General features: G+C 43.7%; 1 protein-coding gene across 2 annotated transcripts; it reads left to right on the top strand.

Moving 5' to 3' along the window:
• The first annotated feature begins 114 nt into the window (after positions 1-114).
• On the top strand, positions 115-26505 carry zcchc2 (zinc finger, CCHC domain containing 2). Of its 2 annotated transcripts, none has more exons than XM_076761255.1 (14): positions 115-1118; positions 5033-5150; positions 5363-5433; positions 9351-9422; positions 11369-11469; positions 13222-13325; positions 14570-14632; positions 15869-15929; positions 16166-16286; positions 17206-17273; positions 17622-17698; positions 18670-18786; positions 18899-20560; positions 22231-26505. In XM_076761255.1, the coding sequence occupies exons 1-14, from the start codon at positions 318-320 to the stop codon at positions 22290-22292; spliced, it is 3498 nt and encodes a 1165-aa protein (XP_076617370.1). In that variant the 5' UTR covers positions 115-317; the 3' UTR covers positions 22293-26505. The 2 variants fall into 2 exon arrangements, with proteins under 2 accessions (XP_076617370.1, XP_076617371.1); XM_076761256.1 differs by having other exon boundaries at positions 185-1118; positions 5366-5433.
• The last annotated feature ends 381 nt before the right edge of the window (positions 26506-26886 follow it).

Here is a 26886-nt window from a genome sequence, read left to right as displayed (position 1 = left end):
AAGAGCCCACCTTTTTGTCAGCTTTTTTATGCATCGACTAATGTAGCTTATAGCAAGTCCGCTGACAGTCGCACGATGGCAGCGATGTGCTCACCGGACATAGCTACTCTGCCGGAAATGAGGAGTAGAAGAAGAACGTAATGTTGGGGGAGAAAGCTGGAGTACTATCGCCGCGTCAGATGATTAGCTAATAGTAAAAACACTGTTAAATGACTGACAGTTCTCCTCTCCTTTCAGCATTACGAAACGGTGTAAGTGGTCGATAATGTATATTGGTCCGTTATTTACACTTTGAAGCGTCTGCCGCAGCGTTGATAATGATTAAAATGAAGCTACCACTGAAAACGGGCGAGGAAGGAGGCGACGAGACGGCCGAGGACGATTCATTTGATCACTCGGGGCACCAACATATACCCAGGGCTGCACCTCCCTCTTCGGGATCAGACAGACTGGATGAGTCGCCCAGACCAAATGTATACCCATCCCAGCTGGACAAGGAGACTATTTTTGAGTGGTTCGGCCTTCATCTAAACCCCGCTAAGCGGATCGAGTTCATGTGCGGGCTGCTACATATGTGCCAACCCCTGGAGCTCCGCTTTTTGGGATCGTACTTGGAGGATATCGCTAGAAAAGACTACCATGTTTTAAGGGACTTTGAGTTTCGGGCTAATAGTCCGAGCGATCTGGGAGTTTTAACAGACGTGATTGACCCAGTGGTTCGATCCAAACTCCTGGTCTGCCTGTCCCTCCTCGGGTCTGACAGCAGGGAATGTGCTGGAATACTCTTTCGGATACTGACCCATGCAGATCCGGCCTTGTTCTACAAAAATTATGACTACTCCCTTCCTCCATTCAGGGACGCTCATCATCACTCATCCTATCAACCGTGTCAGGACGGGAACGTGTACGGGCGGTCTGAGCAGAACTGCGGCTTCTCCACTAACGAAACAGCGGCAGGACCTCTGGAGCAGTTGGCGCTGCTTTTTACCATGGCCTCTCTACACCCAGCTTTCCATTTCCACCAACGGGAGATGGTCCGAGGGCAGCTCGACAAAATAGAGCTTGCCATAGCAGAGGAGAGACGTCAAAGTCAGCTTAGAATAAACGCCCAGGCAACGGTAATGACTATAAGCCTACACGAGTACCATTCAAAGCTAAGCGAACGATAACTGCCTAACGTTATCTTAAAACTTGCTCAACTTCGACTTGAGCTCTTCTGGAGGGGGTTTATGGCATGACTGGCTCAACATAAATCAATTAAAATGTACCCGTATAGCTAATAGATAAAAGTACACACTGTTACATTACATATTGGCCCAGTATGCAGAGGAAAGGTCGCTTTCGTATCACCAACTGTCGTCCATGGCAGGACCGCTAATGGTAGCACAGTTAGCTAACATTTTTAAGCTAGCTAGTGAAACTGCCAGCTGCTAAAGTTTGCCCGGTGCTTTCAACCTGTTAAACACGATCAAATGTAGGGGATATTGCTTTGACTTGTTTGCTTTGGTCCCATTGTGGGACGTCCTGTTTACTGGTGCTGCGGATCTTGCCACCGTTATCTCTCTAAATACTGTGCCCAGTGAAAGTCATTAATAAGCTTACTGGATGCTTAGCTGTACCCCTATTAAAGCTACATCCACGGAATGCCAAACGCTGTTCGTCTCTTTCAGTATTCTCTGTTTCTCTACCAGCCTGCCTGTCCCCGCTGGCCTGTGCTGTAACTGCTGCAGCAGGACTTTGATTAAGTGTTGATTCACTTGTGGCTTTTTAACCGTGAGAGACATGCCACTGTCTGCAGGATTGTCTGCAGTTGATTGTTCTGATTATTGCCCCCTGTGAAGGAGAAGTTTTGTTAATCAGATCAATGATTGGCTGAGTGCTTGCACCTGTTACATTTCAGTTTCTTTTCGTAGTAACAGTAGTTACAGGTTAACAGCAAAGGTTTCCGCCAGTGCGAATGTTGACTTAAATGACATGACCCATGCTTTGGCCTACTTTTCACACAGCTGTCTAATCATGTCATCACTCAGTCTGTATTTCAGTATCGGAGCTTTTGATAAAAACAGGATCAAACAATCGTATGGAAATGGAGGCGTGCCTGGGAACTGGAGCACATGTGTGAGGAGGCCTTTATTAAGTAACAGGGGTAGGCATGCCTCTGACTTTTTCATGTCCTAGTGTTGGGCAGAGCAGAGTTTCTCAATGAGACATGTGTTAAGACTTAGTAGCACATGTTGCTGAAATTGTATGTTGACCAAGGTAAAAACTTAGTTACACAATAATGTAATGTTGCCGTTTACAATTTGTGCCGGCTAGTTATTGCAGCACCTTCTGGTTCTCATATTCAGACATGGACATGACATCTTAGGGGGAAAGTTAGGAAGCCAGCTGCCTTTCCAACAGAGCAGATTTGCTCATCTGAGCTGAATTTCCTTACTAAACCTTGAGACAATGCTTTCCATGCCAGTTCATGTTCCTAAATGTAGGAGTGCTGCCTTTTACAATGGTATCCTGAGAACTTTGTAAACCTGATTTGTGTGACAGGCCGCTGAAGTCTTGGCTGGGTTTGGTGTTTGCAGCAATGCTATTCAGTTACTGAAGCCAGCAAATTCATATTTGTTTGGGGGGGGGGGGTGTGCTGGATTGTGTAGCACCCTCCAGGACTGAGTGGGAGACACCTGCCAATCAAACAAACATAATTCCAGACATACCTCTGTCTTGCAAAAATTGCCACCAGGTGACATTGTTGAAGAAGTGAATGCTTAATGTCACTTTGGTGATGTTTGTGCTTTCATGGAGTTAGCGTCTACCAGTCGCTTTTAGAAGAACTACAAAATGGACTTCCTGGGGGAAGAAGACTGTTTCATCACTCAAGCATTTATCCTGTCTTTGTCTCCATCAGTCAATGTCTGAATTCCTATACTCTGTCTTGCATCATTGTCCATGGAGATCTATGAATTAGCAGGTTTTCATTCAATCTTCCATTCCAAACTGATTCAAACTTCAGATTTTACTTGTTGGACGTGTTTCCTCCCCTCTGGTTGGGTCTATTAATCAGTGGAAAGAATCAGCATAATGTTTGCTTGGACTTGAACCCTCCAGTCTGTTGAAACATTGCACGCGCTGTCGCCTCACAGCAAGAAGGTTCTGGGTTCGACCCTGCAGGCCGTCTGGGGCCTTTCTGCCCCGGACAGAACAGGTGCATTTTATACAGGCTTAAAGAATTTCAGTCAGCCATTTCTGACAGAGGCTCCACTGTGAGTGAATGCGCTTAAAGCAAGCAGGAAAACGCTTCACAGCATCTTTTGTGTGTCATTTGGTCCAAGCAGTTAATGCAAGCTATCCAGATTGTTACTCCAACACCAACAAGATGGTTAAACTGCCTCTGAGCAGTGCAGCATGTGAGAGGGGATTCTCACATCTCAACATGATAAAAGCCAAGTACAGATCTCACCTGTTACTTGTGTTTCAGCCCTGATACGCATTCACCTGCCAAAGATGATCACAGAGACATCTGGCCCAAAGCCCACCATCACAAATATGTATGTTCTTGAACAAAGCATTGGCTTAGAGTTGGAGCTGGTCCCTGGGCGCAGCACAGTGGCTTTCCACTGCTCCTCTTGCTCATGGTGGGTGAGATGCAGAGCACAGATTTCACCGTACTGTGTGTGATTGTCTACGCGACAATAAACTTCGATTTGATTATCACAGTGAGTGAACCTTAAAGCCGACATCCAGTTGGTACAACACTCTGCGGGGCTGGCCCTGTTTTCGATGAATCCATGAGGTTGACATCATTGTGAGTCAGTCAGGGCCTGGCCTGGTGAAGATGCACTGCTCTTAATAAAATCACACATGCCATTTTTAGTCTTTGGACTGTGGTGCTGTCGAGCGTGGTAAAAGACAGTGGGAGAGAGAACAGTGAGTGAGAGGATGGTTGGAAACAAGCAGTGGTTCCTGGTGTTTCTTTGTGTTTACGTAAAGTCTCTGTCATCGCTTTTGGTTGCTAGGCAGCTGTTGAGTTGCATGTTTGAAATCCACATGGATGGTGTTTCTCAGCCGCTGTCCATGTAGAATACTTCTTTCAGTATTTGTATTAGGGTTTGGTGATCTTGATCGATGGATGTGGTTATTGACACGCTACCAAGAGCATGCCAAACCAACAGGCAACAATATAACCCCAACACTAAATCCATTACTGGTAGGCTAACTGCAACTAAAGGTCTACTATGGCGAAGGCATGACCCACCTTTGCCATAGCAAGCAAAGGAAACAACGGCACACACACAATGACATCAAACAAAGGATATAATGGCGCACACTCCGTTGTCACGAGCCTAAAAATGCTTTCCTTGTCTACATGTCAACACTGCAGAGTTTCTGAATATCTTCACCCGGGAAGGAGTTTTCTGAAAGCTTAGTTTTCAGTGACAAAACTGTGTTTATGGTGGATGAAAGGCCAAAACTCAGACGTTTTGACAAATGGCTGTTTATGTGTGGGCTCTGCATTAGTGTCAGAGAAAAAACATCTTTTATTTGGGGATGTTAAGGGTTTTACCCTGATGCCAAAGGTGAGCCTAAGGATATGACCAAAGTCAGCATCTGTTTGTGCTTGGTGTGACAGTGTGACAGCATCATGTTCCATTTAACACTATTATATTCTCTTGAATATCATAATGTCATAATCCAAATCATATTCATAGCGTTAACTACTCTTACGGGGTGGAGGTTGTATTAACTGGGCTCAGCAGGCGGATGTGCCGCTCCACCGGAAACATCTCTGAATGGACAGTTTGGCACAGATTCTAGAGATTACTTTTCTGACATCTTTGTTCTGATAGTATAAACATTGAATAAACGTGATGTGTTATTTACTGCTGGTACGATTCTGAGAAACATAAAGGCATGTTGCGTCAGTGTGTTTTCTAATTAGCTAAATATCTACACATTAGAGACTCGCTGTTATTAATGGTCAAGACCGTAACAGGGCAGTATGAGCCCGTAATTAACTGTGTGTATTTTTGGTTTCCAGGAGCTGACGGGTCAGAAGGTGGATTACCTGCCTTCCCCAGCAGGTTTGGGGGAATGTGCGGCCTCCTATCCTCCATTCCAGAGCCGGCGCTCCAGCCGCTGGGCAACACAAAGAGAAGGTGAATGGAAACAGTGCACGTTATACATACTAGATGTATTACACCTAAGTAATGATTATGGTTAATGTGCTCCAGGTATAGGAGGGAGCTGAGAAGCATTTTGACGTGACCTTTAACCTCATTACCTTTGTGAAGTTGATATTTACTTGTCCCGCTGACCTTGTCAGAGACACTGAGTCATAACAGTTTATTACTGGTCTCTGTTGTTGCAGCAGTGCATATAGAGGGAATTGTGCTCAAGGGCATCTCTCGGACCAGAATAGACAAGGAGTACAACTTTGAGGTAGGTAACATCACTGCATACACACACAGACACACATGCTGGCGTGCTTCAGAATTCTCTGGTGGAAGTGTTCTTTTATTATGACACTGTTTTTGTCTTTGTAATCTTCCATTCAGTGAGACTGTAAACGCTCAGTCCTGAGTAGTGTCGTTATGTCTGTTGTTTCCTTTACTGCCTGGTGTTTCCTTTATTGCACCTGCTGGACACACACACACACACACACACACACACAATCTTACTTGCTTGAGGAGAGTTTGACATTCTAACGAAATGCAAGAGAATCTTCTTTTTGAAACTGGGGAAGTTTCAAAATATCGGATTTTCTGCATGGTGGCATGAAACGCTGTAGAAAATATTAAGACTGTTGCCAGCTATTCAAATGGAACTGGCTATGAGTGGTAACAGTGACCTGCAGCATACCTGCACAGAGCGTTTTCAGTGTTTTCTGGCCAACATGCTTGGCAACATTTTGAAAACCACATCCAACAGCTTTCAGAGGGAAGAGTTGACCACTGAAGAATGTAAAGATGATCTCATGGAGCGTGAACGCAAGTCATGTGATCACTTTTTACTTTTTTTATCCTTCAACTCGGCCTCAGGAAATGCAAGACCTCCACTGTTTTGGCAACACAATGATGCACATGATTCTTCAGAAATATGAGGCCAGCGTGCAACTTGACGGACACTCCACCGTGAGAGAATGGATGCACTCAAGGCGAGCAAAAAAATGCTTGGCAGAGACTTCTGTGTATGACTTTGTCCGAATAGTAAATACAGGCAATCCAGATTGTTACCGCAACATTGACAAGATGGTTAAATTGCCTCTTAAATCGCAGTGCAAATCATGAGATGGGGCTGTAAAAATGATTAAAAATTAGGTTTCAGCTTATGTATCAGCTCGAAAAAGATCTGTATATCTACATGTTACAAAATCAACAAACAAAATAGTGTCCTATACCGTCAAAATTCTTTCTGTCTTTCTCGTGCTCTCACTTGGTTCATTTTTCACTGTTCCAACAATCGCCACCAACTCCGGTTCGATCAAACTAAACTTAGAATTCACAGAGTTAGGTGTGAAAATATCAGGAGAGGAGTGAGAGGGAAGGTGGACACCAGAGAAGCGGGGGAAAATGGTGTATAGAGCGTGAATGTTTTCACATCTAACTCTTGAATTATTTTCAACGGACATTATGACCAGAGGGATTTAAATATGTCAGACTTCAACACGTCCCCCCCCCCCAAAAAAAATGGTAATTACTGAATAGTGGAAGTTGTGTGACTCCTGTCCGTCATGCAGCAGCCCAGCCTCATGCAAGACCAGCTGCGGAACACATCTTAACATAATAAAAGACACGTCCAGATATCGTCTGTTGCTCGCTCATCTCTCAGCCCTGATGCACATTCACCTGTTAAAGATGACCTCAGAGACATCTGGCACACAGCAAGCTGCTGACCTGTGGATGGAGACAGATAATCTGAGGCTCAACAAGGGACTGGGGGGTACATCTTCATCATCTACCGTGCAGGAAGCTGAAGCAGAGGACAGTGAGGGAGACTGTTTATTAAGGCCACACTTTTTATATCTGGACTAAGGACCAGATAACGTCTCCTGGTCCTCAACTGAGTACCTCCACCATCAGCCTGAATGCAGTTACAGTTACATTGGCTTCATTCTCAGCCCCAGAGGTTACAGAAGTAAACTCAGTAAAGCAGATGAAGATGATCTCCTGTTGGCTTGACTGACTGCTTGACCTCAGATACTACAGATACAGCAGGTAGTACTCTACCAGCCTAAAGGATATTTACACTAGACCAGTCAGTAGGATCTCAACCACCCGGATAACGGCCTTTTCTCCAGGATTATATGTGACAAATAACCTTGATTGATCGATTGACTCCAAAGTGTATTTCCTGCTGGTCCATTGGAAAAGAAATGGCTGGCGCAGCTATGTGGAAGTTCAGGTCTGGCTTTTTGGAACCAGTGCTGAGCTTAATTAAAGTGGAACTCTTGCATAAGACAGACACTGTAAAAGTTACCACTTTTGTGTAATTGTTCAAATTGGGATTTCAAATCAATATTCTACATTTAGTTGCTCGGTTTAAAAGGAATATGCTGTTTTAATGGGCGCGTGATTCATTGGTGTCTACCCGCAGAAGAATCTTGATCCAATGTTCACATTTTCTTATATAACTTAGCTTCACAGTATTCTGCACTGAATTCCAAATACCACAATCCCCCCAACTTTGTTGTATTGTCATTAAAGTGAATTGAAATATTCGGACCACATTAAAATGAGCAACAGCAATCCAGTTTTTATGTGATACAGTAGGCTTACTCAAACCTAACTGAGCATGGCTTTGCAGTAAGAAAAGCCTGCATCATCTCGCTTGTGATTGTCTTTCTAAATTCATCTGGTGTTAAGACAGTAATGCATCCCCACAGTTGTCGTATGTTGAGTCACAGTCTGCTGTTAATGTCATACAAAGTCAATAAGCAATGTGCAATGTAATAGCGTGTGACTGTTCAGACAGCTGAATATATTTATGTAATAGTCAGGGGAATTAACTTGTACTTACAATGTAAACGCACCAAAAAAAGCTTAAGTCATGCTAGTTATTAGTTTATTGATATAGAAATAGAACCACATTGGTCAGCCATAATGGATCAGAGCAAACACGGTTTGGCTAATATTTACTGATCCTGATTTCTGATCAGTTTTTTTTTTTTGGCTCAGGAAGCCTAATGAACATCGATCAAGTCATTCGTAATGACTTCCTGCCACTTGTGATCACTGTCTATTCAACGTTACCTCCCTCTTCATGAGTAACGTTGTTTTTAGAATAACGCCGCGAGGTACTGTTCCTGCCCCTAATTCATGTATTCCTGAGGCTCATCCAGTTATTCATAGCCATGAGTAACTCATGAGCTCGTACAGCTCAGAAAAGATGCCACACCTCCCTGTGTCTCAACAGGAATGGCATGTGGCCTAACGTACCTATTTTCTGTCCAACCAGATCTTACATGTCCATGTAAAGTACACTTTTAGACCTCCGTTTGGATCACTAGAATCATCACTTATGCGGCAAGGAGCAGCCAAAGTCCGCCTGTCGTCTGTGCTCTCATGTAGGATTTAGTGTTGGCTGCTGCCTGCATCGGAGTTTGGCACAGGCACAGGGACTTCATGATGCATACAGGTGCACCTCATAAACTCTTAAGCCTACATCGCTTTGCACGGCAAGTGCCTGGGTGCCATCAGGGATTTTATGGTGCATTGAAGTGCACCTCATAAACTCAGAATATATATTCAAATGGCCCAGAAAGTTGCTGAAAAGAGGAAAATTTTTCTGCTCATTGTCCTTTGATACAGTACAGAGGCTGACGTGTCATTACTTTCTTGTTCTTTACATTACAGCGTTCTTAATCATTACATGCTAAAATCTAATCCAATCCCAAAATGCATACATGCTGGTCGGTAAAACATGTTTGAAATACTTTATTTCATTTAAAGCAGAAAGGCATAAGAACTGCATAGCTAATATCCACACTTCAATATTTGCTTATTCATCATATGTCTTATTGTCATGGCATTTATAATACAACTTGGTTTATGGAGAATGTTATTGATTTTGTAAAATGGCTTTTTACACGCAGTATTATTTTCTATCAATGTTCAACCTTTTAGATTAAATTGTGCGCAATTTTGACTAAATGTGACTTCAGTTTCATCGTCAGGGAAATGAGCCAATCATAGGTCACTTGAATCAGTAAGGTGCAGGCTTGTCTGTTTGATGTATACTTTGGTGTGTGTGGGTATTACTTTTTACTGACACTGTACCATGAAACCCTGGCATAGCCCCATGTCCTGTCATAGTGTTGTCAGATGTAGTGATGGAGAATGTCCTCTGCTGTGTTTCAGGTGAAATGGTCAGACTCTTCTTCTACTAATGTGACCAAAACCCATCTGGAACTGGAGAACTTCCTTCTTAAGGTACCAACTTTTGTTGAAGTCACTGATTTTTCATCCATCCTGTTACAGGTCACAATAGAAGAGAAACAGCAGTTCTTTGTCACTCTAACTAGGACTTAAATTCAGAATTTATGCTGTTGTTATGTCACATATGCAACTCCAAAGCGTTACATATATAATTAATAAATATTCATTATGAAAAAAAAAATATATATATATGTTTGTGAATAAATTATATAATGTCATTTTGTCTTTCATTCTCCTTTTAGCCACTTAGCTTCTATTAACTCGACAGTGTCAGAGTAACATTGTATATTCACAGGAGGAGAGTGAGCAGCACGTTAGCAGGGCTGTCTGTGTCTTCACAGGCTGCGTTCAGGCACAGCTTTGAGTGTAGCTCGCCTGCATTTTGGCAACGCTCAGAGCCCAGTGCACAATGACTGTAGTTACACATGTAATAAGTAGAAGAAAACTACGCTTTAGGTTGTGTTACCACATGTGCAGCACTAGTGAAAAGAGAAGCATTACGTGGCCTGTATAGGCAGCTGGATTGATTTAAATAGCCAGAAAATGAAACGTCTCCTGTGTAGACACAGCACAATCAACCTACAAGAGGCTGTTGCTATAAATACATGGAGTGCACAAAGAAAGACACTAAACCTCTTTAATTTTTAAGCCTGAGCTTAACAAGGCCGCTCATACTAACTACCCAGCCGGCTAAATCGCTAGGCCAGGCTGTGGTGCTGGATTATTACTCAGCGTCTAAGTGAAGAGCTAAGAGGTGCTAACTAGCTAACATTGGTGGCTGTTGCTGAGCATCATAGCTTGAGAGTTATGCAGATGAGATATTTAAAAAAAAAAGAAAAGTATAAAATGAAAATGAAGTTATTTCATAGTAATGAGTTTAGTTTCACAAATAGTTGTTTCATTTATATATTGTACACAATGTATTCAGTTGATCAGATATTTCATAATTACTTATTTAATATTCAAGACTTTCAAAGTTACATAGCTGCGTCTATGCTGTCGTCATTTATGAACATAACCAAGGCAAAAAATGTGGCTGCACACCAATTCCATATCTGGAAAATCAGTAATTTATTGCAGCAAAAATGTTGAATCTCAGCTAAATCAGCATTCAGTTTATGCTCAGCCATGTGTTATGTGAGGTGATTGTATCAGCACCATGTAGAGTCAGTGTGACAGACCTTTCTCTCACAATACTGCCTGTTAAAGTTAAAAAATGAATGATGACCTAATTCCATTCAGCTGCTTCAGTGTTGACTTTCATGGTTCGTTTATTTGTGACTGTACAACATGCACAACAAAATGCAAGTTTGAGCCCCTTTACGCCACACAAGAAAAACTCTGTTTTATGGCGGAGGGTGGAGGAGTTGAGGAGAGGAAAGGAGCTGTTCTGTAGTCTGCTGGTACGGCAGCTTCTGTGTTGCTGGCCAGACGGCAGCACGGTGAACAGGCTGTTGCTGGGGTGGCTACTGTCATTTAATATCCTTTGGATATATACAGGATCGTGGTGTCGTCCGTGCTGCCTCATTGTCACACTATCATGGCTTACTGGGACACTTGAAAAGAAGAGAGCCATAGATAATGTAGTAACTAGCTGGTGCATAAACAAGTTAAAATGTCTGCTGTGAAAAGGGCTATTTGACTGCTTTGTTAATGCCGAACAATGGAGGCAGAGAGACAGATTTTTAGTGAAAAACTCCAATTTGGCTCTAGTCTCAGGGTAAGGTGAGATATGTCAAGACCATTCTTTGTGTAAAGCTTCATTCAAGACCACTGAAGCTGAATTGCATATGATATTTTCCAAGTTCACTCACAAATGATTTCAGTTTTATCTTACTTAAGTAGCTGTTCATGTAGATGATGATGATGATGATGATGATGTTTCTTAGTGTATCCTGCTTGTTGTCGTTGTTGTTTACACCCCCTCTTTCTCTCTGCAGCTTCCTAAGGATCAGTGTACTGAGTCTTTTGAGAAAAGCATCCTGAGGCTTCTGAACCAGGGGGAGCAGAGTGAGAGCAGGGATGTGGAGAAGAACCTCAGGTACATCTCATTTAGCCCAGATATACATCTGATGTGTCGAACGATCATAATACTGAAAGACTAACACCACAATAATTTCCCATTACTGATCAATATTAATCTTTATTGTGATGCAGTTGGCCTTAGTCTTGAAGAGAATTCTAAAAAATGAGTATAACCTGAAGAAAGTGATGAAGAATTGTACAAATATTCGTTTTAAGACATGTTTTCCTTTATTTGGAATCACATAACAGCAGCAGTTCACAGAGTCCGCTTTAAGGAGGCACCTTTACAGAGTGATCCATCTTTTCAACTTTTTACAGTGTAACAAAAATACAACATGAGATGTTTGTCATTTGAAATCAATAAATAAATAAAAAAGAAGAAGAAGAATTAGATAAACATCTTCGATACTGACGAAAACTTAAAAATATGATCATTATCAGGCAAGTTGTGGAGTTCTAAGGAGCATAATGCCGTAGATAAGGATGGACGGTCGGAGATTATATGCATCATGTCTGTGTGTTTAGACTTGACTCAGTGACGACTCAAAGGGAAATGAGCAGGATGTTTGATGCAAATCATCGCAGTCAGGCACTAAGGATTTTAAAGTACCATAATCCTCCATGAGCTGCGTGTCACAGTCCCTGCTGACCGTATTAGTAAGTGAACCATAGCAGCAGCAGGTGAAAAATACAATAAGCAACTTCCTGCTGTGCTCAGATCCAAAGCACGCACATTGTCTATCTGTGCTCATGTTGCTCTTCCTCAGAGATTGAAAACCTTTGCTGTAGAGACGCAGCTCCTCAGAGATTCTATGATTATCTCTTTCGAATAGGTGAGAACATTATCTTTAACCTGTTTTGCTGTTGTGCCCATAGCACGCAGCCTCAGGCATGCTAAGACATGGTTGGATGGGTCGTCGACCGCTGATAAAGGGTGACGCTGATTTTCAAGATCCAGCTACACCCTTCATGCGATGTTCTAGTCACACACACCGTGGTGTGCATCAGTTTCATTTAGTGTGAAGTGGAACAGTGGAAAGTGAAACTTATCTGCCTGAACTCAGCACAGCTCACAACCCAACTGCTTTACAATGAACTGTGCTGCTCGCTCTGCTCCTCCCCGATGGGTGGAGGCTCAGTTGGTGCCAAGGAAAGCTTTTTGCTTTTTTTATTTGAGCTGGACGCTGTTTGTGTAACTACGCATGTTGGCATTGAATAGGAGATGTACGTATGGTTGCAAAGGTTTGTTTTAAGCACTCATTTGCGTGCTCAGGACAAGCGTGTTATTGTTTAGCACACAAAGCTGAATACTGTGAGAAACGTGTGAGTCCATCGTTCACTGTGGGAGTATGAAACTGCGGCTCATTAGAAAGTGAATGTCATATGATCCCTTCCTCCTTTAGACATGCAAAAACAAACATAAAAGAATCTCATAGTGTTCATTTTACCCTCAAAGTTGGTCTCAGTTATCCACATTCGTGTGGAAAGGAAAGATGCAAGTAAATCTATGGTCACCACACAAATCCTAAATCCCAGATTCCAAAAAAAAAAAAAAGTCTGGACGCTGTGACCAAAACATAAATAAAACACAATGTGATAACTTGCTAATCCTTTATGGCACATCACGTTTGACCTCATCAGCGTCTTTGATTGCTGACCACAGATGCGTTGCGGTGAATTCTGTTGTATTCATTCTCCCGAGAAAAAATACGACAGCCAGGTTTCCCTTACTCACCGCCTCTGTGTCCTCCCCTCTGTCCGTCTTTAGGGAAAGGTTCCTGTCTGCTCCTCCTGTCTTCAAACAGACCAGAAAGGTCTGCAGCTTCTTCAATTGTGACTCCAGTTACTCTACAAAGCCTACGTGCTGCAGATGTGAGTATCAGACAAGCAGTGAAGGTTTAGTTTAAAATCAGCCTTTCAGTGGGTAACATGTAGACAGTTTGTCGTCATAAGGATGTCATGTGCTCATGTCCTCTGTCCTCTTCTTCTAGACCAAGTACTGCATGTCTTTGATCATTTTCATTTTCACAATGTTCTCATGCTTTTTTCCGCTTTAGTTCATAAATAAACTGCACGTTTTACAAGGAGCAGCACTACAGCATTTTGCCATTTATGACCATCAGACATATGGAACAAGGCTCTGTTTTTGGTTTTCTTAAAATAGCAGTCCTATCCTATTTTCTCTGCAGTTATTCAATTGTCTTTCATCATGATGTGAGCAGCTCTTGCCGAGGCACTGTCGTGATCTTAAACCATTAAAACATTAGATAGATAATTGTTAGCAGTACAGGCACAATTGGTCAAAGCCAGAGCACACATGGCGGTTTTATTAAGTCACGGACCGGACGTGACCGTGAAACTGACTGGTGTGCTCTGGTACCACACAATTCATGGACGACCACCTCTTCTTACCCTCAGCCATGACACTGTGACTTATAAGCTGCACGACAACACCAAAAAACACACAGAACATGTAAAAAAAAATGTAGCCGTTCTTTTTTCTTTTCCATTGTGGTTCATTAGATATTTTTTTCAGTATCACGTATCAAATTTTGGGGCATTAAAGCATATAGAAAATCAAAGCTTTTATACTTTTAGGCCATGTGCGGCCATTAAAGAAACAGAAATGTTTCTTTTGCAGAGTTGAATAGCTGGTTAGTCTGTGCATTTGTGGCTATGCTGGAGGGTTTTATTTGCATGTTTGCTACGCATTGATTCCAAAGGAAGACATAAAATATTCACTATATGCTTTAAGTGAATAATTCACCGAAGTATTCAAAACCACATGTTGAAAAGATAAACTTATCTCTGTCACGTTTAGTCATTTTTACAACATTTACTGCACCAAAGCCTAGAATTTACTTATATAATTATTAAGTGTTTGGCTCGACATCCAGCAGCCAAAACTTATGGATCAGAATCAAGACTAATCACAGGGTCAGCAGACAACATGGATGTAGTCCAAAGTAAGCATATTTATAGACGTCCAACCAGATGTGAAAGACTGAAGCGCTGAACCACAAATGGGCTCTGCTGGGGAAACTTGTGCTATCATAAATCTACAGCAGCACATTTCAGTGTGATGACTGAAACAAAGCTATCTTTTTCCTTTATAGGCAACTGCCAGCTGGGTAAGGCCTACCAGGGAGACTGCTCTGATGCCTCCAGTCAGGAGGAAGGTGAGAGGAAGTGGAATGATTCCACTCATTTCCCACAGCCGTGTTTTTGTGTGTTTTCCTCTGTGGAGAGTAGTAGTGGGAGGGAGAGAGCAGAAGACAAAGACAAGCACAAGAGCATGTATAATCAGTGAATGAGGCCCGACTGTGTGTGCAGACAAAGCAAAGGAACAGCCCACCGAGCGGGGCTGCCGTCCGCGCTGGAGCGACATAGTAAACATGAAAAGTGAAGTTATTTTTGGAGGTCGTTTGGAAAGGCTGAGTCTGTTTCAAATCCTCATATTTCACGGCTATATTTGCCTGATCATGGGCTGGACCGTGTTCAGCTCCAGCAGCAGTGACCACAGCTCTGGCCTGCCTCACACTTGTAGGGTTGTCAAGGCCAGAAGACCTTGTGTGTGTTAGATTAATCACTGATACTCCTGCTGCTTCCCTTGAATCTTATATACATTGTGCAATAGAAAAATCATGCTGATTTCTTACTTAATTTGCCTGTGCAAATGTGAGCAGGGGGAAACTGCTAGTGTCTAAAACTAATTCCACAAGCCTCCCCTCATTACCTAGCTATGCTTTAAATGCAGACACAGTGAAAATACGTCAACACTATACTTCATGAATTGGTCCAAACACTTTTCCCCAAATGGTCTCTTTCAGAATAAAAGCGCCCTGGCAGCAGCTGGAACAGATCATTGATGCCCTGCTGATGATAACAGATTGTTGCAGTTTGAGTTGTTCTTTTCCTGTAACATTAAAAATAATTGCAATAATAAGAAAGAGGACATCTTAATTTGAAAGGATATCAAACAATCAGCTGCGTTTCTTTGTGGTTAAATGTCATATGTTCATGTATATTATAAAGATAGGATGGACCAGTGTCTCACTTGAACAGCTGCTTTGACCCAACTTGTTAATTTTCAATGTGTTCTTCAGGATAGTGGCAAAGTGTGGTGTAGTATGTCTTGTGTGATGGTTTCACTGGGCTTTGGGTTCTAGTAAGGGTTTAGCAACAACAGCTAGCAGTTTATAAGAAGGATAATGATGCTGATATGATTGCTGTTCTTCTATCTGCTCTTTCCTGTATCTTCAAATTTGTCACTATTCATCCTAAAGGGATTCCCTGCAGATTATTTTCCTGGCCACAGTGGGAAAACAATCTTAAAAAGGCATTTACATCACATCTTGTATGTTGAGTGTTGATTAACAGCAGGTTTAATGGTGTTGTGTTGATCTCTCTCTCAGATTTAGAGTCGTATGTTCAGGGACACAAGAAAAAGCATGGGACCAAGAGTCCGTGTCAAGGGTAAGTAGGCTGGCTGGTCTGTGCCTCTGAAATGTTTTCATCCCCACGATGAAAGTAGGACATGACTGCAGCAAATAATAATGTATTGTAGAAAGCAGTAGCATAGAGTGTAGAGTGAAGACATACAGATATGTTTACTTACATCCCCAAATTCAGTAATAGCAGTGAGACAGGCATGTTTAACATTTGATACTCACTGAAAAGGACAATACGTTGATGTCTCTATTCTCCACCAGTCTCTCCAGCGCCAAGGGTTCCCAGGGGGACAGTCGGAGGGGGGGCCACGCTGCAGAGCTCAATGGTCCAGCAGAGAGGAGGAAGAGCTGTCCACTGAGGAGCAGCCAGGAGGCCGAACAGGTGAGGGCTGCTTCACATGGCCAGACATCTTTCTACTGCTGCTTTAACTGCTGACATGCGTGGCTGATCATTTCAGCGTGTGTCACAGGCTCATGCTCTAAGTCATGATATATTGTCTTAAGAAGCCCTCTTAAACTGTTTGGATGTCTGCTGACCTTCAAATGTATTATTTCCTGGAGCAGGCACATTTATTTCACCTGTTTTTGTTGTTTGACGATGAAAACATCTGCTTAAAACGATGCTGCGGCAGCTGGTTTCCAAATTGAAGGCAAAAATCTACTATCAGCACGAGTTTAGGAAAGGTTGCATTTCCAAAAAAAACAGCAATATAAAAGAAACAAGCTCAATATTTGCACAGTAACTCATTTTTAGTTGAGGGTTGTTTGTGGCTGTGTTGGCTTGAGGGCCTTGCTGGGTCATCTCTCATGTAACAGCAGCAGAGGTATTTAGCAGTGCCGGACAAATGATTAACTCAACTGTAAAGCTCAGCAACGCGGTTCACAGTGAAGGACAATTCCATGAACACCGGTTAATCATTATAGGCTGTAGTTGCATGAAGGCCCGTAGGACTTAATAAACATGGCTGCTCCTCTGTGTGTCACACACCGCCACGTGAGCGAGAGTACTCATCGCTAATCTCACTGATATAGGTCAAGACCGCATGAGAGAGAGAGAGAGAGAGAGAGGGGGGGGGGGGGTGCTGCTTTGTCAGCAGAGTTTTCTCTCTCTCTCTGTATGACTTGTGGCTGCAACCACATTGGGAAAACGAAATAACATCGCCAAAAAAAAAAAAAAAAAAAAAAAAAAATCAATAATGGTAGCAAGAAGTACCCAAATCCTAGAGGAAGTCTCTGTAATGCTGTGCAAGGGTTTTGGTTGAAAGTCAACAAGCTGTTCTGACTCACTGTCCTCCTCACAGCACCCGGACACCGAGAAGAGAAGCCACCCAGTGACTAAAGCTAAGAGCAGAGGCCTGCCCACGGACAGGTGGGTCAGCGTTATGACCGTGTTATGGTAGTTTTACAGTCATCATTAAGAGACAAAAAGAAGGAAAAAGATGGAAGTCATGTGCACACTGTGTGTCACATGATAGCCACTCTTGGATTTTTCAAAGTTCCAGTCACATGTTTTTGTGATCTGTATAGATATCAGAGTGTAGTGTCGCTGCCAGTGAAGCTACTTAAGCTACTTATCCTTACCGGGCTGTGGAAGGACCACAGCGCTCTGTTAGAGGCCCGCCAGTCTATAATCTGCCACTGCCTCCACTCATCACATACCACGTTTGCATCCCTTGTTACCGTGTTTCTCTGTTGACGTCACTGTGTCTCTTTTTAGGGAAAAGGGGAAGGGGAAGGGCGCTACCTTTATAGCCAACGGTAGGTTGGTACCAGCCCTGTCACCTCACAGGAAAGGTGAGTATATCTGGATGAGGACATGAAACAGTCCTGTAACAGAAGGTTCATGGCAGTCTTTAATGTAACATTAAATATTATTTCTCCTGCTTGAGCCTCTAAGCACCTTTCTGCAATCTTTAAAACAGTTTAAAATGATACAGCTGCAAGATGGTAGAAATCAACATAATAAACATTACAACCTAAAGATTGAGCTTTCATACTGGTTGCATCCAGCCTCTCAGAGAAAGTGACTTGCTAACACAGAGCCATGCTGAGTGCATGCGTGGATGTGTTCTCACTAAGGTCAGCTGTGACGCAGCTCATGGAGGCCGAACAGCCTTTAGTGCTTGATTGCTGCAAGGTCGCAAAACAGTCATAACTCAGTCATATGAACACACAGCCGTGATTCACAGATTTTTATACACTCTGAGGATATTATTATCCCTGATGTTCATCCAAGTTTTCTTCAGTAACAAAGTAATTCAGTGATACAGGCCTCTATTTAGATCTTCTAAGGCGTTTTGGGAATGGAGTTCCATAAACTAAAACATGGTGTACCACACTTAGGATAAACAAGATCCCAGTTTTGATGCCTGCTATAGAAAGGTCCTGAAATAAAGTACCATTCATGTCTACAGAAGAGATTTTGCTTATCTAATCAAATACCTTGCACAATAAATACACTTCTACCGACACAATCATAGACCAAACAGGACATTATTTTAATCTCGCCACAACCTTGTCTGTTAGATATGCCGAATAACTGACATTCATCTTTTTACTGACACTTGACACAAGGCAGCTGTTGAGGCTGTTACTGCTTAAAGCGACATCAGACCGCATTCCACACAAACCGTACAGTTTTTACACAACAGCACATGCACAACCGTAGCTCTACTGAATGTAAATGAACAGAAACGGGTACTTTCTGTTCTGTAAGCTGATGTTTGGTTGCTTGTCTGTTGTTTAATACGCTCATGCTCTTGCAGATGGAGGCTCTGGTCCAGATACCTTTGGTGAAACATCATCAGAAAGCTACAGCTCTCCATCCAGCCCTCAACACAGAGGCCCAGAAAGCATGGATAGTGAGGATGACAACAACAAAGGTAACATGCAGCACAGTGTTTAAAGAACACTCTTTTATTGCCCTCTCTCACAAGGATGTTGGCGTAACATGGACTGAACCTGTGCTTCCCTCTGCCATTGCCTCTCTGTCAGATACAGACAGCCACTCTGATGACTCCAGCAAAGGTCCTGGCCCGGACATGTTCTTTGCCCACCAGACTGATCCAGCTGTGGTGGGGGAGGTCTCCTCAGTCCACCCTCTGTCTTCCAAGAACCACCGGGCCCAGATGGAGCTGCTCTGCCAAGAGACCAACCCAGATTTCCCCCCTCTCTCCCTCTCCCCCTTCATGCATTCTCTGCCCTATGTGCTCCCCAACGGGGCCGCTGACCCTCCTCTTCCACTGGTCCCTCCTCCCAGCCAAAGCATCGTCCCTGATGTGAAGCCCTCATCTGGGACACTGATGATGCAGATGCCCCTAGTGCCTTCAGCTGCCCCTGGCGCTGGAATTGTGGGAGATCCAGAGAAGAGGGACATGCTCCCAACCTTTGGGATTCCACCTATTGGCCTCCACCCATCAGGAAGTCCTGCTGTGCAGCCAATGGTTCAGAGGTTTAAAACGGTTTTGTCTCACATGCAAGGTGGCACTGATGGAGCTCCAGGGAGTGGTTCTACCCCTGCTGTCCCACAGGCTTCACACCAGGTTCCTGTAAGAGCTATCAGCGTCATGTCTCCGGGCCCCACATCCTACGCCTCTCCTCTTCAGCAGTCTCTGCCCTGCCAAGACCCGGCCAGTGTCAGCTCAGGCCTGGCCTCCTCTCTGCCACATGTGGAGACTTCACATGCCAAGCACCCCGGCTTAACCTTACCGTCTGGCCTGCCTTCTTCCTACACCGTGCCCCCTGTCCCCACTTCCGTTATGCCTACTGTAGGAGCACCTGCAGCCTCTGGAATAGCTGCATCTCCTGGACATGTACAAGCAGCTGTTCCTCCAGCTGTGCCCACCCACACCCCTGGACCTGCTCCCAGCCCCAGCCCAGCACTTACTCACAGCACGGCGCACAGCGACTGTACATCCTACAGCAACAGCAGCGCTTCCTGTGGAAGTGCCCCCGTCGCCCCTGGCAACTCTATTACTCTTCAGCAAACCCAGCAGCAACAGTTACCCCCCCAGCAGCCAACACCACCGCAACAACAACCACAGCAACAGCAGCCAATGGGCTGTGGGACCTGTGGTTGTCACAACAACTGTGGTGGCCGAGTCAGCGTCAGTAACAACAACAGTGTCAGCGGCGCCTCTGGCTGCCAGGCACCCTTATTCTTCCCTGCCCACCAGATGGCAGCAGCACGGCAGGTGTTCAGCGTTCCTCCGCCTCTCTTCCACCTAACAAGCCTGTGCAGCAACAGTTACCTCACCCAGGCCCAGCCTCCTCACCAGGCCAATGGTGCTGCCACCCTGTCCCCCTTCTTCCCCACTGCTCCACCTCCTGCACACCCGCCCCCCTACGGCCCCCTCCACACTCACTCTCACAGCCATGCGGACGTGCCATCACATATGCTTAGCACCCAGGCTGCCGCAGTGGCGGCCGCGGCGGCTGCAAACTACAACCTGCAGCAGCAGATGGCACCGGCAGCATCGTTCTGTCAGCGTGTCTACCAGCATGTGTACCCAAATACACTGAGTATGTTGCCTGCTGCTGCACTGGGCGGAGGTGGAGTCAATAAAAAGAACGGCAATGTGTCCTGCTATAACTGTGGAGTGAGCGGCCACTATGCTCAGGACTGCAACCAACCCTCCATAGACTCCACACAGCAAGGTAGTGTAGCTACTCGAAGCAGGCACAAACAAAGACACCCTTAGATTTCCTCCCCCAGAACCAAAAGCAGTCATTGGTATCATAGTCAAGCATTCAGCCCAGACTATGAAACAGTAGTTCTCACCCTTAATTAATTATGCTTTGAGCTCTTTACTTCAGCTCTCGTGGGTTACCTCCTTCAGCTTGGTTTGTTTGGCCAGAACAGAAACCATGCTACTGGAACATTCACACTGCACCATATAACACTAAAATCCTAGAAAATACAGGTGTTGGTTATCATCCTGGACACCTGTTCTGCAGTGTGAGGGGAATGTGGCAGAATGTGTGTGTTCTTACCAGAGGAGGACACCCTGTAGTCAGGCAGACAGAGCGAATCTAACCAAACTGCTGTAAAAACAGTTAAGCAGTAGGTGCAACCAAAGTCTTGATGTGTGTTCACCTCTCAGGGAGTGGCAAGAGCCAAGGCTGACCTGTAACATGAAGCCCATCATGAAACAGGCTTCAGACCCATTGATAACTCACAAGCTCCCTCATTCACGATTAACAGGCAGGAGCTGACAAGTGGTTGTCACATTATTGGTAGTTACCCCTGCCAACTTGCACCATCTAGAGCAGATGTAGGCATGTCAGTGTTCCCTCCAACAGACAAGTCAAGTAATAGTTCGATTGTCGCTTGTGTTGCCTACAATTTTGTGTTTTGAGGTTTTGACAGTATTTTACCAAAGTTCCCACTCTGTGCATGCAGCAGGGTTAACACTGCAGACTCTTGCTGTGTGTTATCCAGCCTGGTTTGGGACGACCTCATCCATGAAGGGAGGGACTGTTTCAAAGGCATCCCGTAGAAAAGCTTGTGGAAGCAGCTGTGGGGCTGTGGAGAAGTTATCCAGATGTGCATTTGCCAAACCAACCAGTTGGTCTTCATCCTTTAAACTTTTTCTATTAGAAATAAATTCTGTATGAAAACACTTCTTCTACATAAAGCACAAATCTCACCTTTGTGTAGCTCATCTAAATACATTTCTGAGTGCATTTGCCTCATTTTGGTGCACCAAGCAGCAATGGGCTCATCACTGCCCCCCTGAGGCTGCAGGGTGGAAAACACCCTCAGCAAACATGTTTCTGTCATTGGCCACAGGTTGCAGCAATGCTTAAAGACAGTCTTGGACTAGTGACACAAAGGTGCACAGAGCTGCTTCCCAGAGCTTTTCCATGGGGGGCACGTCTGCCACACAGTGGATGACAGTGGTGGTTCTTCACCCTGCCTGTTAGCAGCATCTGCAAAGGGTACGACAGATGAGTTTGCAGAATGTTGTGTCATGCAACAAAGTCACTTTGGCATCAATGGCAGACGTCTTCATTGAGAAGTCTGCAATTAGATTTGAAAGTAACAGCAAACCAGTGACTGCCCAGTTTATAGTTGAAGGTACTGTGAATGAACTGAATCAAGAACGCAACAATGTAAAGGGTATGGGAACGAAAATGTAGGAGAAGTGCATGTTTAGGTCATTCCAAAGTGAAAGCCTGCCACCAATCGAGGCCCTCACTGAGCTTTAGTAATGATCCGACTGTTCTTCTTCTTCTGTGCACTGACCGTTTGTCCTTTGTGTGTCTGGATGCGTCTCTGCGTGTGTTCACGTGGCTGCTCATGTGTGCTGGTGTTTCCGTTGCAGGTGGCTTCCGGTTGAAATACGCAGCCTCCCACATCTCAGAAGCACTCGACAGCGCCGACTGAAGAGGAAGAAAGGATGAAGAGGAGTTCCGCTGGTCTGGTTTCCACAGTGACGGTCCTCTGTTCTTCCCCAGGCGATGTGTGTGTGTTCGCGCGCGTGTGTGAGCAGCGCACTGAAGCGTCTGAGTACTTCAGGAAAAGAAAAAAAAAAAAAAACATTTAGAAAGAGAAAGAGCGACCTGCCAAGGGCTTGGTGGACAAAGCCTAAGTACTTGTGCCTGAGAAAATCTTGTTCCCATGGAGATGATTCACTGTCTCGTGCACACCAACGGTCCATGTGACTCCCGGTCCCTTCCCCTTCAGTTTGTTTTTCATATTTTTGCACTGAGGGTTGGAAATGGTTAACTTATTACTTAATTATTAGGAAGTTCAGAGATTTTTGGGTAATTTTTTTTTCGTTTGTTTTTACATTAAGGAGACTAGTCTCAACTGAAAAAAGGTTCTTATACACTTATTTCTAAAATAGCGTATTTATGCTTTTTCGTCATTACTGTTCACCTAGGATTTTATCATCGGACAGAATTGTACAGCAGTTTTTCAAAAATTCAAACGAGAATCGAACAAGGGATGCAAGCGAAGTTTTGCTGTAAGGTTTGTGAATGTACACCTGATGTAAGGAATCTGACTGTATCAGAGGGTGTCGCTCTGCGTTCTGCCACTCGGTGGGTTTTAGTTGGAAAGTAATTGCTGCTTTGTGATGTTGTTTTATTCAGATTTTAAGTTTGTTCGTACTCGGTGAAATGCACTACAGTGAGGCAGGAAAACGAGCGCACTAAGAGAGTCCACACCACGATGGGATTTATTCATTTTCACTAGCAAAATATAAAGTCAAGTCATTTTGACTGTTTTAGGACACTGATGTATTTCAGCTTTTTATGGCTGAAAACTTTAGAGGGAGTGAGATCTCTCACTGTTTCTAACTTAAACTACAGAGACTAGAAGTACAACGTTCCCAGTTGAGTTCACTGACCACTTCTCTCAGTCATTTGGTGAAGAGCAACATACTTTGACAGCTGCAGTCGGGCTACGATCCCCACCTGTATGCATATACACCAATGTACGACTAGATTCATGCTCTCCTGAAGATGAAGCTATTCTGTTTTGGACACCTCCAAGACAGGATTTTGAACCAATTCTGAAGGCCTCAGTTTGCTTCAAACCATCCAGGAGTAAAAGGCAAACATTTTTATGCCCCTGCCTCCAGACCTCTACCCTACAATGATGTCTTTTCATGCATTTGTTAGCCTGAAAAATCCAAGAGAGTTGTCATTTCTTTGCTTCTTTTGTTCAGCCTGTTCATGTGAGCCAGTTCCTTGTGTCTGTGTGACAGAACCTGCAGCGGCACGTTGGCAGCAGTACACTTATTGCGTCAATACAGCTGCTAGCTACAGCAGCTAGTTTTGTTGGAAGATGGAGTTCCCATCATTAAAGCAACTTATGTTCAATTGTGGCCACAAGTGACATTTACAGGATGTTACATGCTGGAGAGAAGTAGAGTTCATAAGTCTATGAAATGACTCTGTAATTAGACGGCAACATCCACCCAAAAATTAGCTTCCATTAACATTTTTAACACGTTGGACAGCTAAGTACAGAAATGTCAGCTGTGGAGCCAGCTCCAAATTATTCTGCTGACTAATTTATGAAGCCTGGACATAAGAGAGACAAACTGAAAGGGTCGGAATGGACAGCAAACCTCACGTTATATCGACTGAGTCATCCAGACATTTCTTTCCTGCAGTCTTGCTGTATTATTGTACTGTTTGTTTGTAGCTGACGGCTGTGTTTGTGTGTCATATCACCTCTTAAACAGTGAACTGTGCACAGCTGGGTCCATGTTAAGCCTGTAGAAGAAGCAGAGTGTGTGTTGAAGTGAAACACAGAGGAGGCCAATAATTGATATTTCTACGCTTGAGTGAATAAATCTGAAATATGTATGTTGGGATTTTCTTCTGCAGAAATCTGTTGATAACTGACTCTTTAATGTTTAATGTGAAGGTTTTAAAAAAGTATTTTGGAAATGAAGGCAATGTGTAAGACTAAGGAGCCCCAAAGTGTACAGTATTAAAAGAGTAAAGGTAACAAATAGTAAATGAAACAATAGCTGATGATAATTCTACAACCCAGTGTTGTAAGAAAAGCTGAATTCATTGTTAGGAAATGTTATTTCATCACTGTTTGAAGGTGTATAGTTCGTCATGTGTCTGTTTATGTCTGTGGTGTTGACGCCCTCTCACCTTTCAGCCAATCACGTGGCTCCTGCTTCTCATAAGCCAGCAACTTCAAAGACTGCTATGATATTTAGCCAATTAGCATCTCTTAGCTAGAGTAGTGTCAATGCTGAAGTAATTCTGAAGCTAACAGCTAGCTGTTGCTGTAAATAAACAGATACAGAAACTAGCATGTCTGTTTCTCTCTGGCCTTGTCAGGCTGCTCATGCTACCTATCTAGCCAGCTACCTAGCTAGGCACGGTTGTGAGCGTGGTTTAGCATCAAAGTCAAGAGGACAGTGTTAGCAGCAGCAGCTAACGTTAGCTGGTAAATTTAGAGTTACATTACTAACATTTTCCATCTAAAGATGTTAACATGCAGACCGTCTTTGTCTGTGCTCACTCTGGCTGAAAGGAGCTAGTTAGCACTGCTAACACTGACTTCTCACTGTGGTGCTGAGTAGTAATCCAAGTCTACAAGCAAGCTAGGAAGGTAACATGAGCAGCCATGTTGAGCTAAGGCTTCAGAGCTAAAGAGGTTTAGTTACTGTGTCTGTCTGTTTACAGCAGCAGTTATGTAGTTGATTCAGTATTACTTTAACATTGTTGTTGCTCTTGCTAACACCTGCTAAAGGGCTAAATCTGGTAGCAGTTGTTGAACTGGCTAGTTTGACTAGCAGGGGGCTCATGATTGGCTCAGTGACATGAAAAAAGGCTTTGCTGTGTCTAATGAAATGACATTTCATAATGATGAATTGCTTCTATTCATCTGTTTATTTAACAGTATATCCTGTATTTACTCAGTACTGAACACTTCAGGGTTCCATGTGAGAAACAAAGTAACGTCAGTCTGAACGTTTGGCCTGTTGATAGTGAAGCATGTCCTGCGTGAGCATCTGTGGCTGCTTTCTGTCCTGTCTCTCTCAAGGTAATATGAATATGTTGCATTTTTGGTTTTAAGCCATCAGATATCCTGGCAGCCTGGTAGAAGCCATTTCTTCTCAGAGATGCTTCTCACCAGTTTAGTTCTTGTAGTTCAGCCTAATTAAGGTGGAATTTTATGCTTTGTTTGTTTGTTTTTTTTTCTTTTCTTTTTTTTTTTTTTTGGTCCAGTCATGTTTTTCCTGGTGTGTGTCTGTTTTTATTACCTATTGGCGCCTTTTCCCATACCAGGAGTCCTCATGGGGACCAAAGTCTGGTCCTGATGAGGAAAATCATCCTTTCTGAGGTCCTGGAGAAGGTTTAGGGATCTGCGTGAATTGGTTTTAGTTAACAGCAGATCAGGGAATGGAAGTCAATACAAAGTCCTAACAAGGATAGCTGTGCAAACATGTGTGTGTGTGTGTGTGTGTGTGTTTTGGAGGGGGCCCTCAGGCTGCTCTTTGGTTGTTTTCAGGGCTTTGAGGACGATCTGCTTGTCTTTGTGGTTTTGTCTGCCGTCACTGCTCGACCTGCTGTCCGTGTATTAGTTCCATTAAAATCTATGCATACACACTTGTTTTCTTGAATGCTAAAAAGTGACTGTCAGGAGATGCCAGTGGTGGAGAACACGTGATATGTGATGTAAATCTGTAAAGGATGCACAGCTTCAAACGCACTGCTGTTAGATCGGACCACGTCCCCAACTGTTCCTTAGAAAGTTCTTCCTTTCGTTCGACACTTGAAGCGGATCACAAGATCCCGCAGAGTGCTGGATCCAGTGATCACAAGCAGTGAGCAGATGTGGACCAGTCAGAGTGTGGATGAAGAGGGACGTCCAGTGTACATACTGAGGATGCACAAAACAATCCGAGTGTAGTTTTGCTCACCGTGATGGTTTGAAAAATGCTGTACTGTACATTTGCAAGGGGTCACTGCTGCCACCCTCAGTTGTAATGTTTACTGTACTCTTTGATATCTCTGTACTGGAAAGGTCAAATATATTTATAGAGTGGAATTTGGATTTTATGCAAATTGTTGTTTTTTTCCTGTAATTAAAAGCAATAAATATAAAAATGATAAGTGAATTTGTCCTGACTCACTTTTGATTTGTTCCTGTCAAAGCTGTGACCTGTGCTCATATGAACTGGAGCAGAGAGGATCAGGTGCATCATTCCACACACTGTAACACCTTATGTAAGGTTTCTGCTTGGATAAATGGATTTGATAACATAACACTTTTCATGCCTATACAAGAAAACTATACAAGTCTCCAGCTTGTTCCTGACGTGAGATATACTTGATAGGTGACATTGTTTCAGTCATGAGCAGCAACCCAAGAGAAGAGAAGTGGACGCACATAAAAGCAGACACAGTGGTCACTGTGATGAACTAAAGACCTCCAGTTGTGCAGTTGTTTTTTCATTGTGCACTTAAAGGAAAGGAACCCCCGGCAGCCTGGAGTGCAC

Source organism: Chaetodon auriga, chromosome 21 (assembly GCF_051107435.1).
Source record: "Chaetodon auriga isolate fChaAug3 chromosome 21, fChaAug3.hap1, whole genome shotgun sequence".
NCBI lineage: Eukaryota > Metazoa > Chordata > Actinopteri > Chaetodontiformes > Chaetodontidae > Chaetodon > Chaetodon auriga.
Note: the sequence above shows the minus strand (reverse complement) of the source record. Positions and strands in the feature narration are given on the sequence as shown.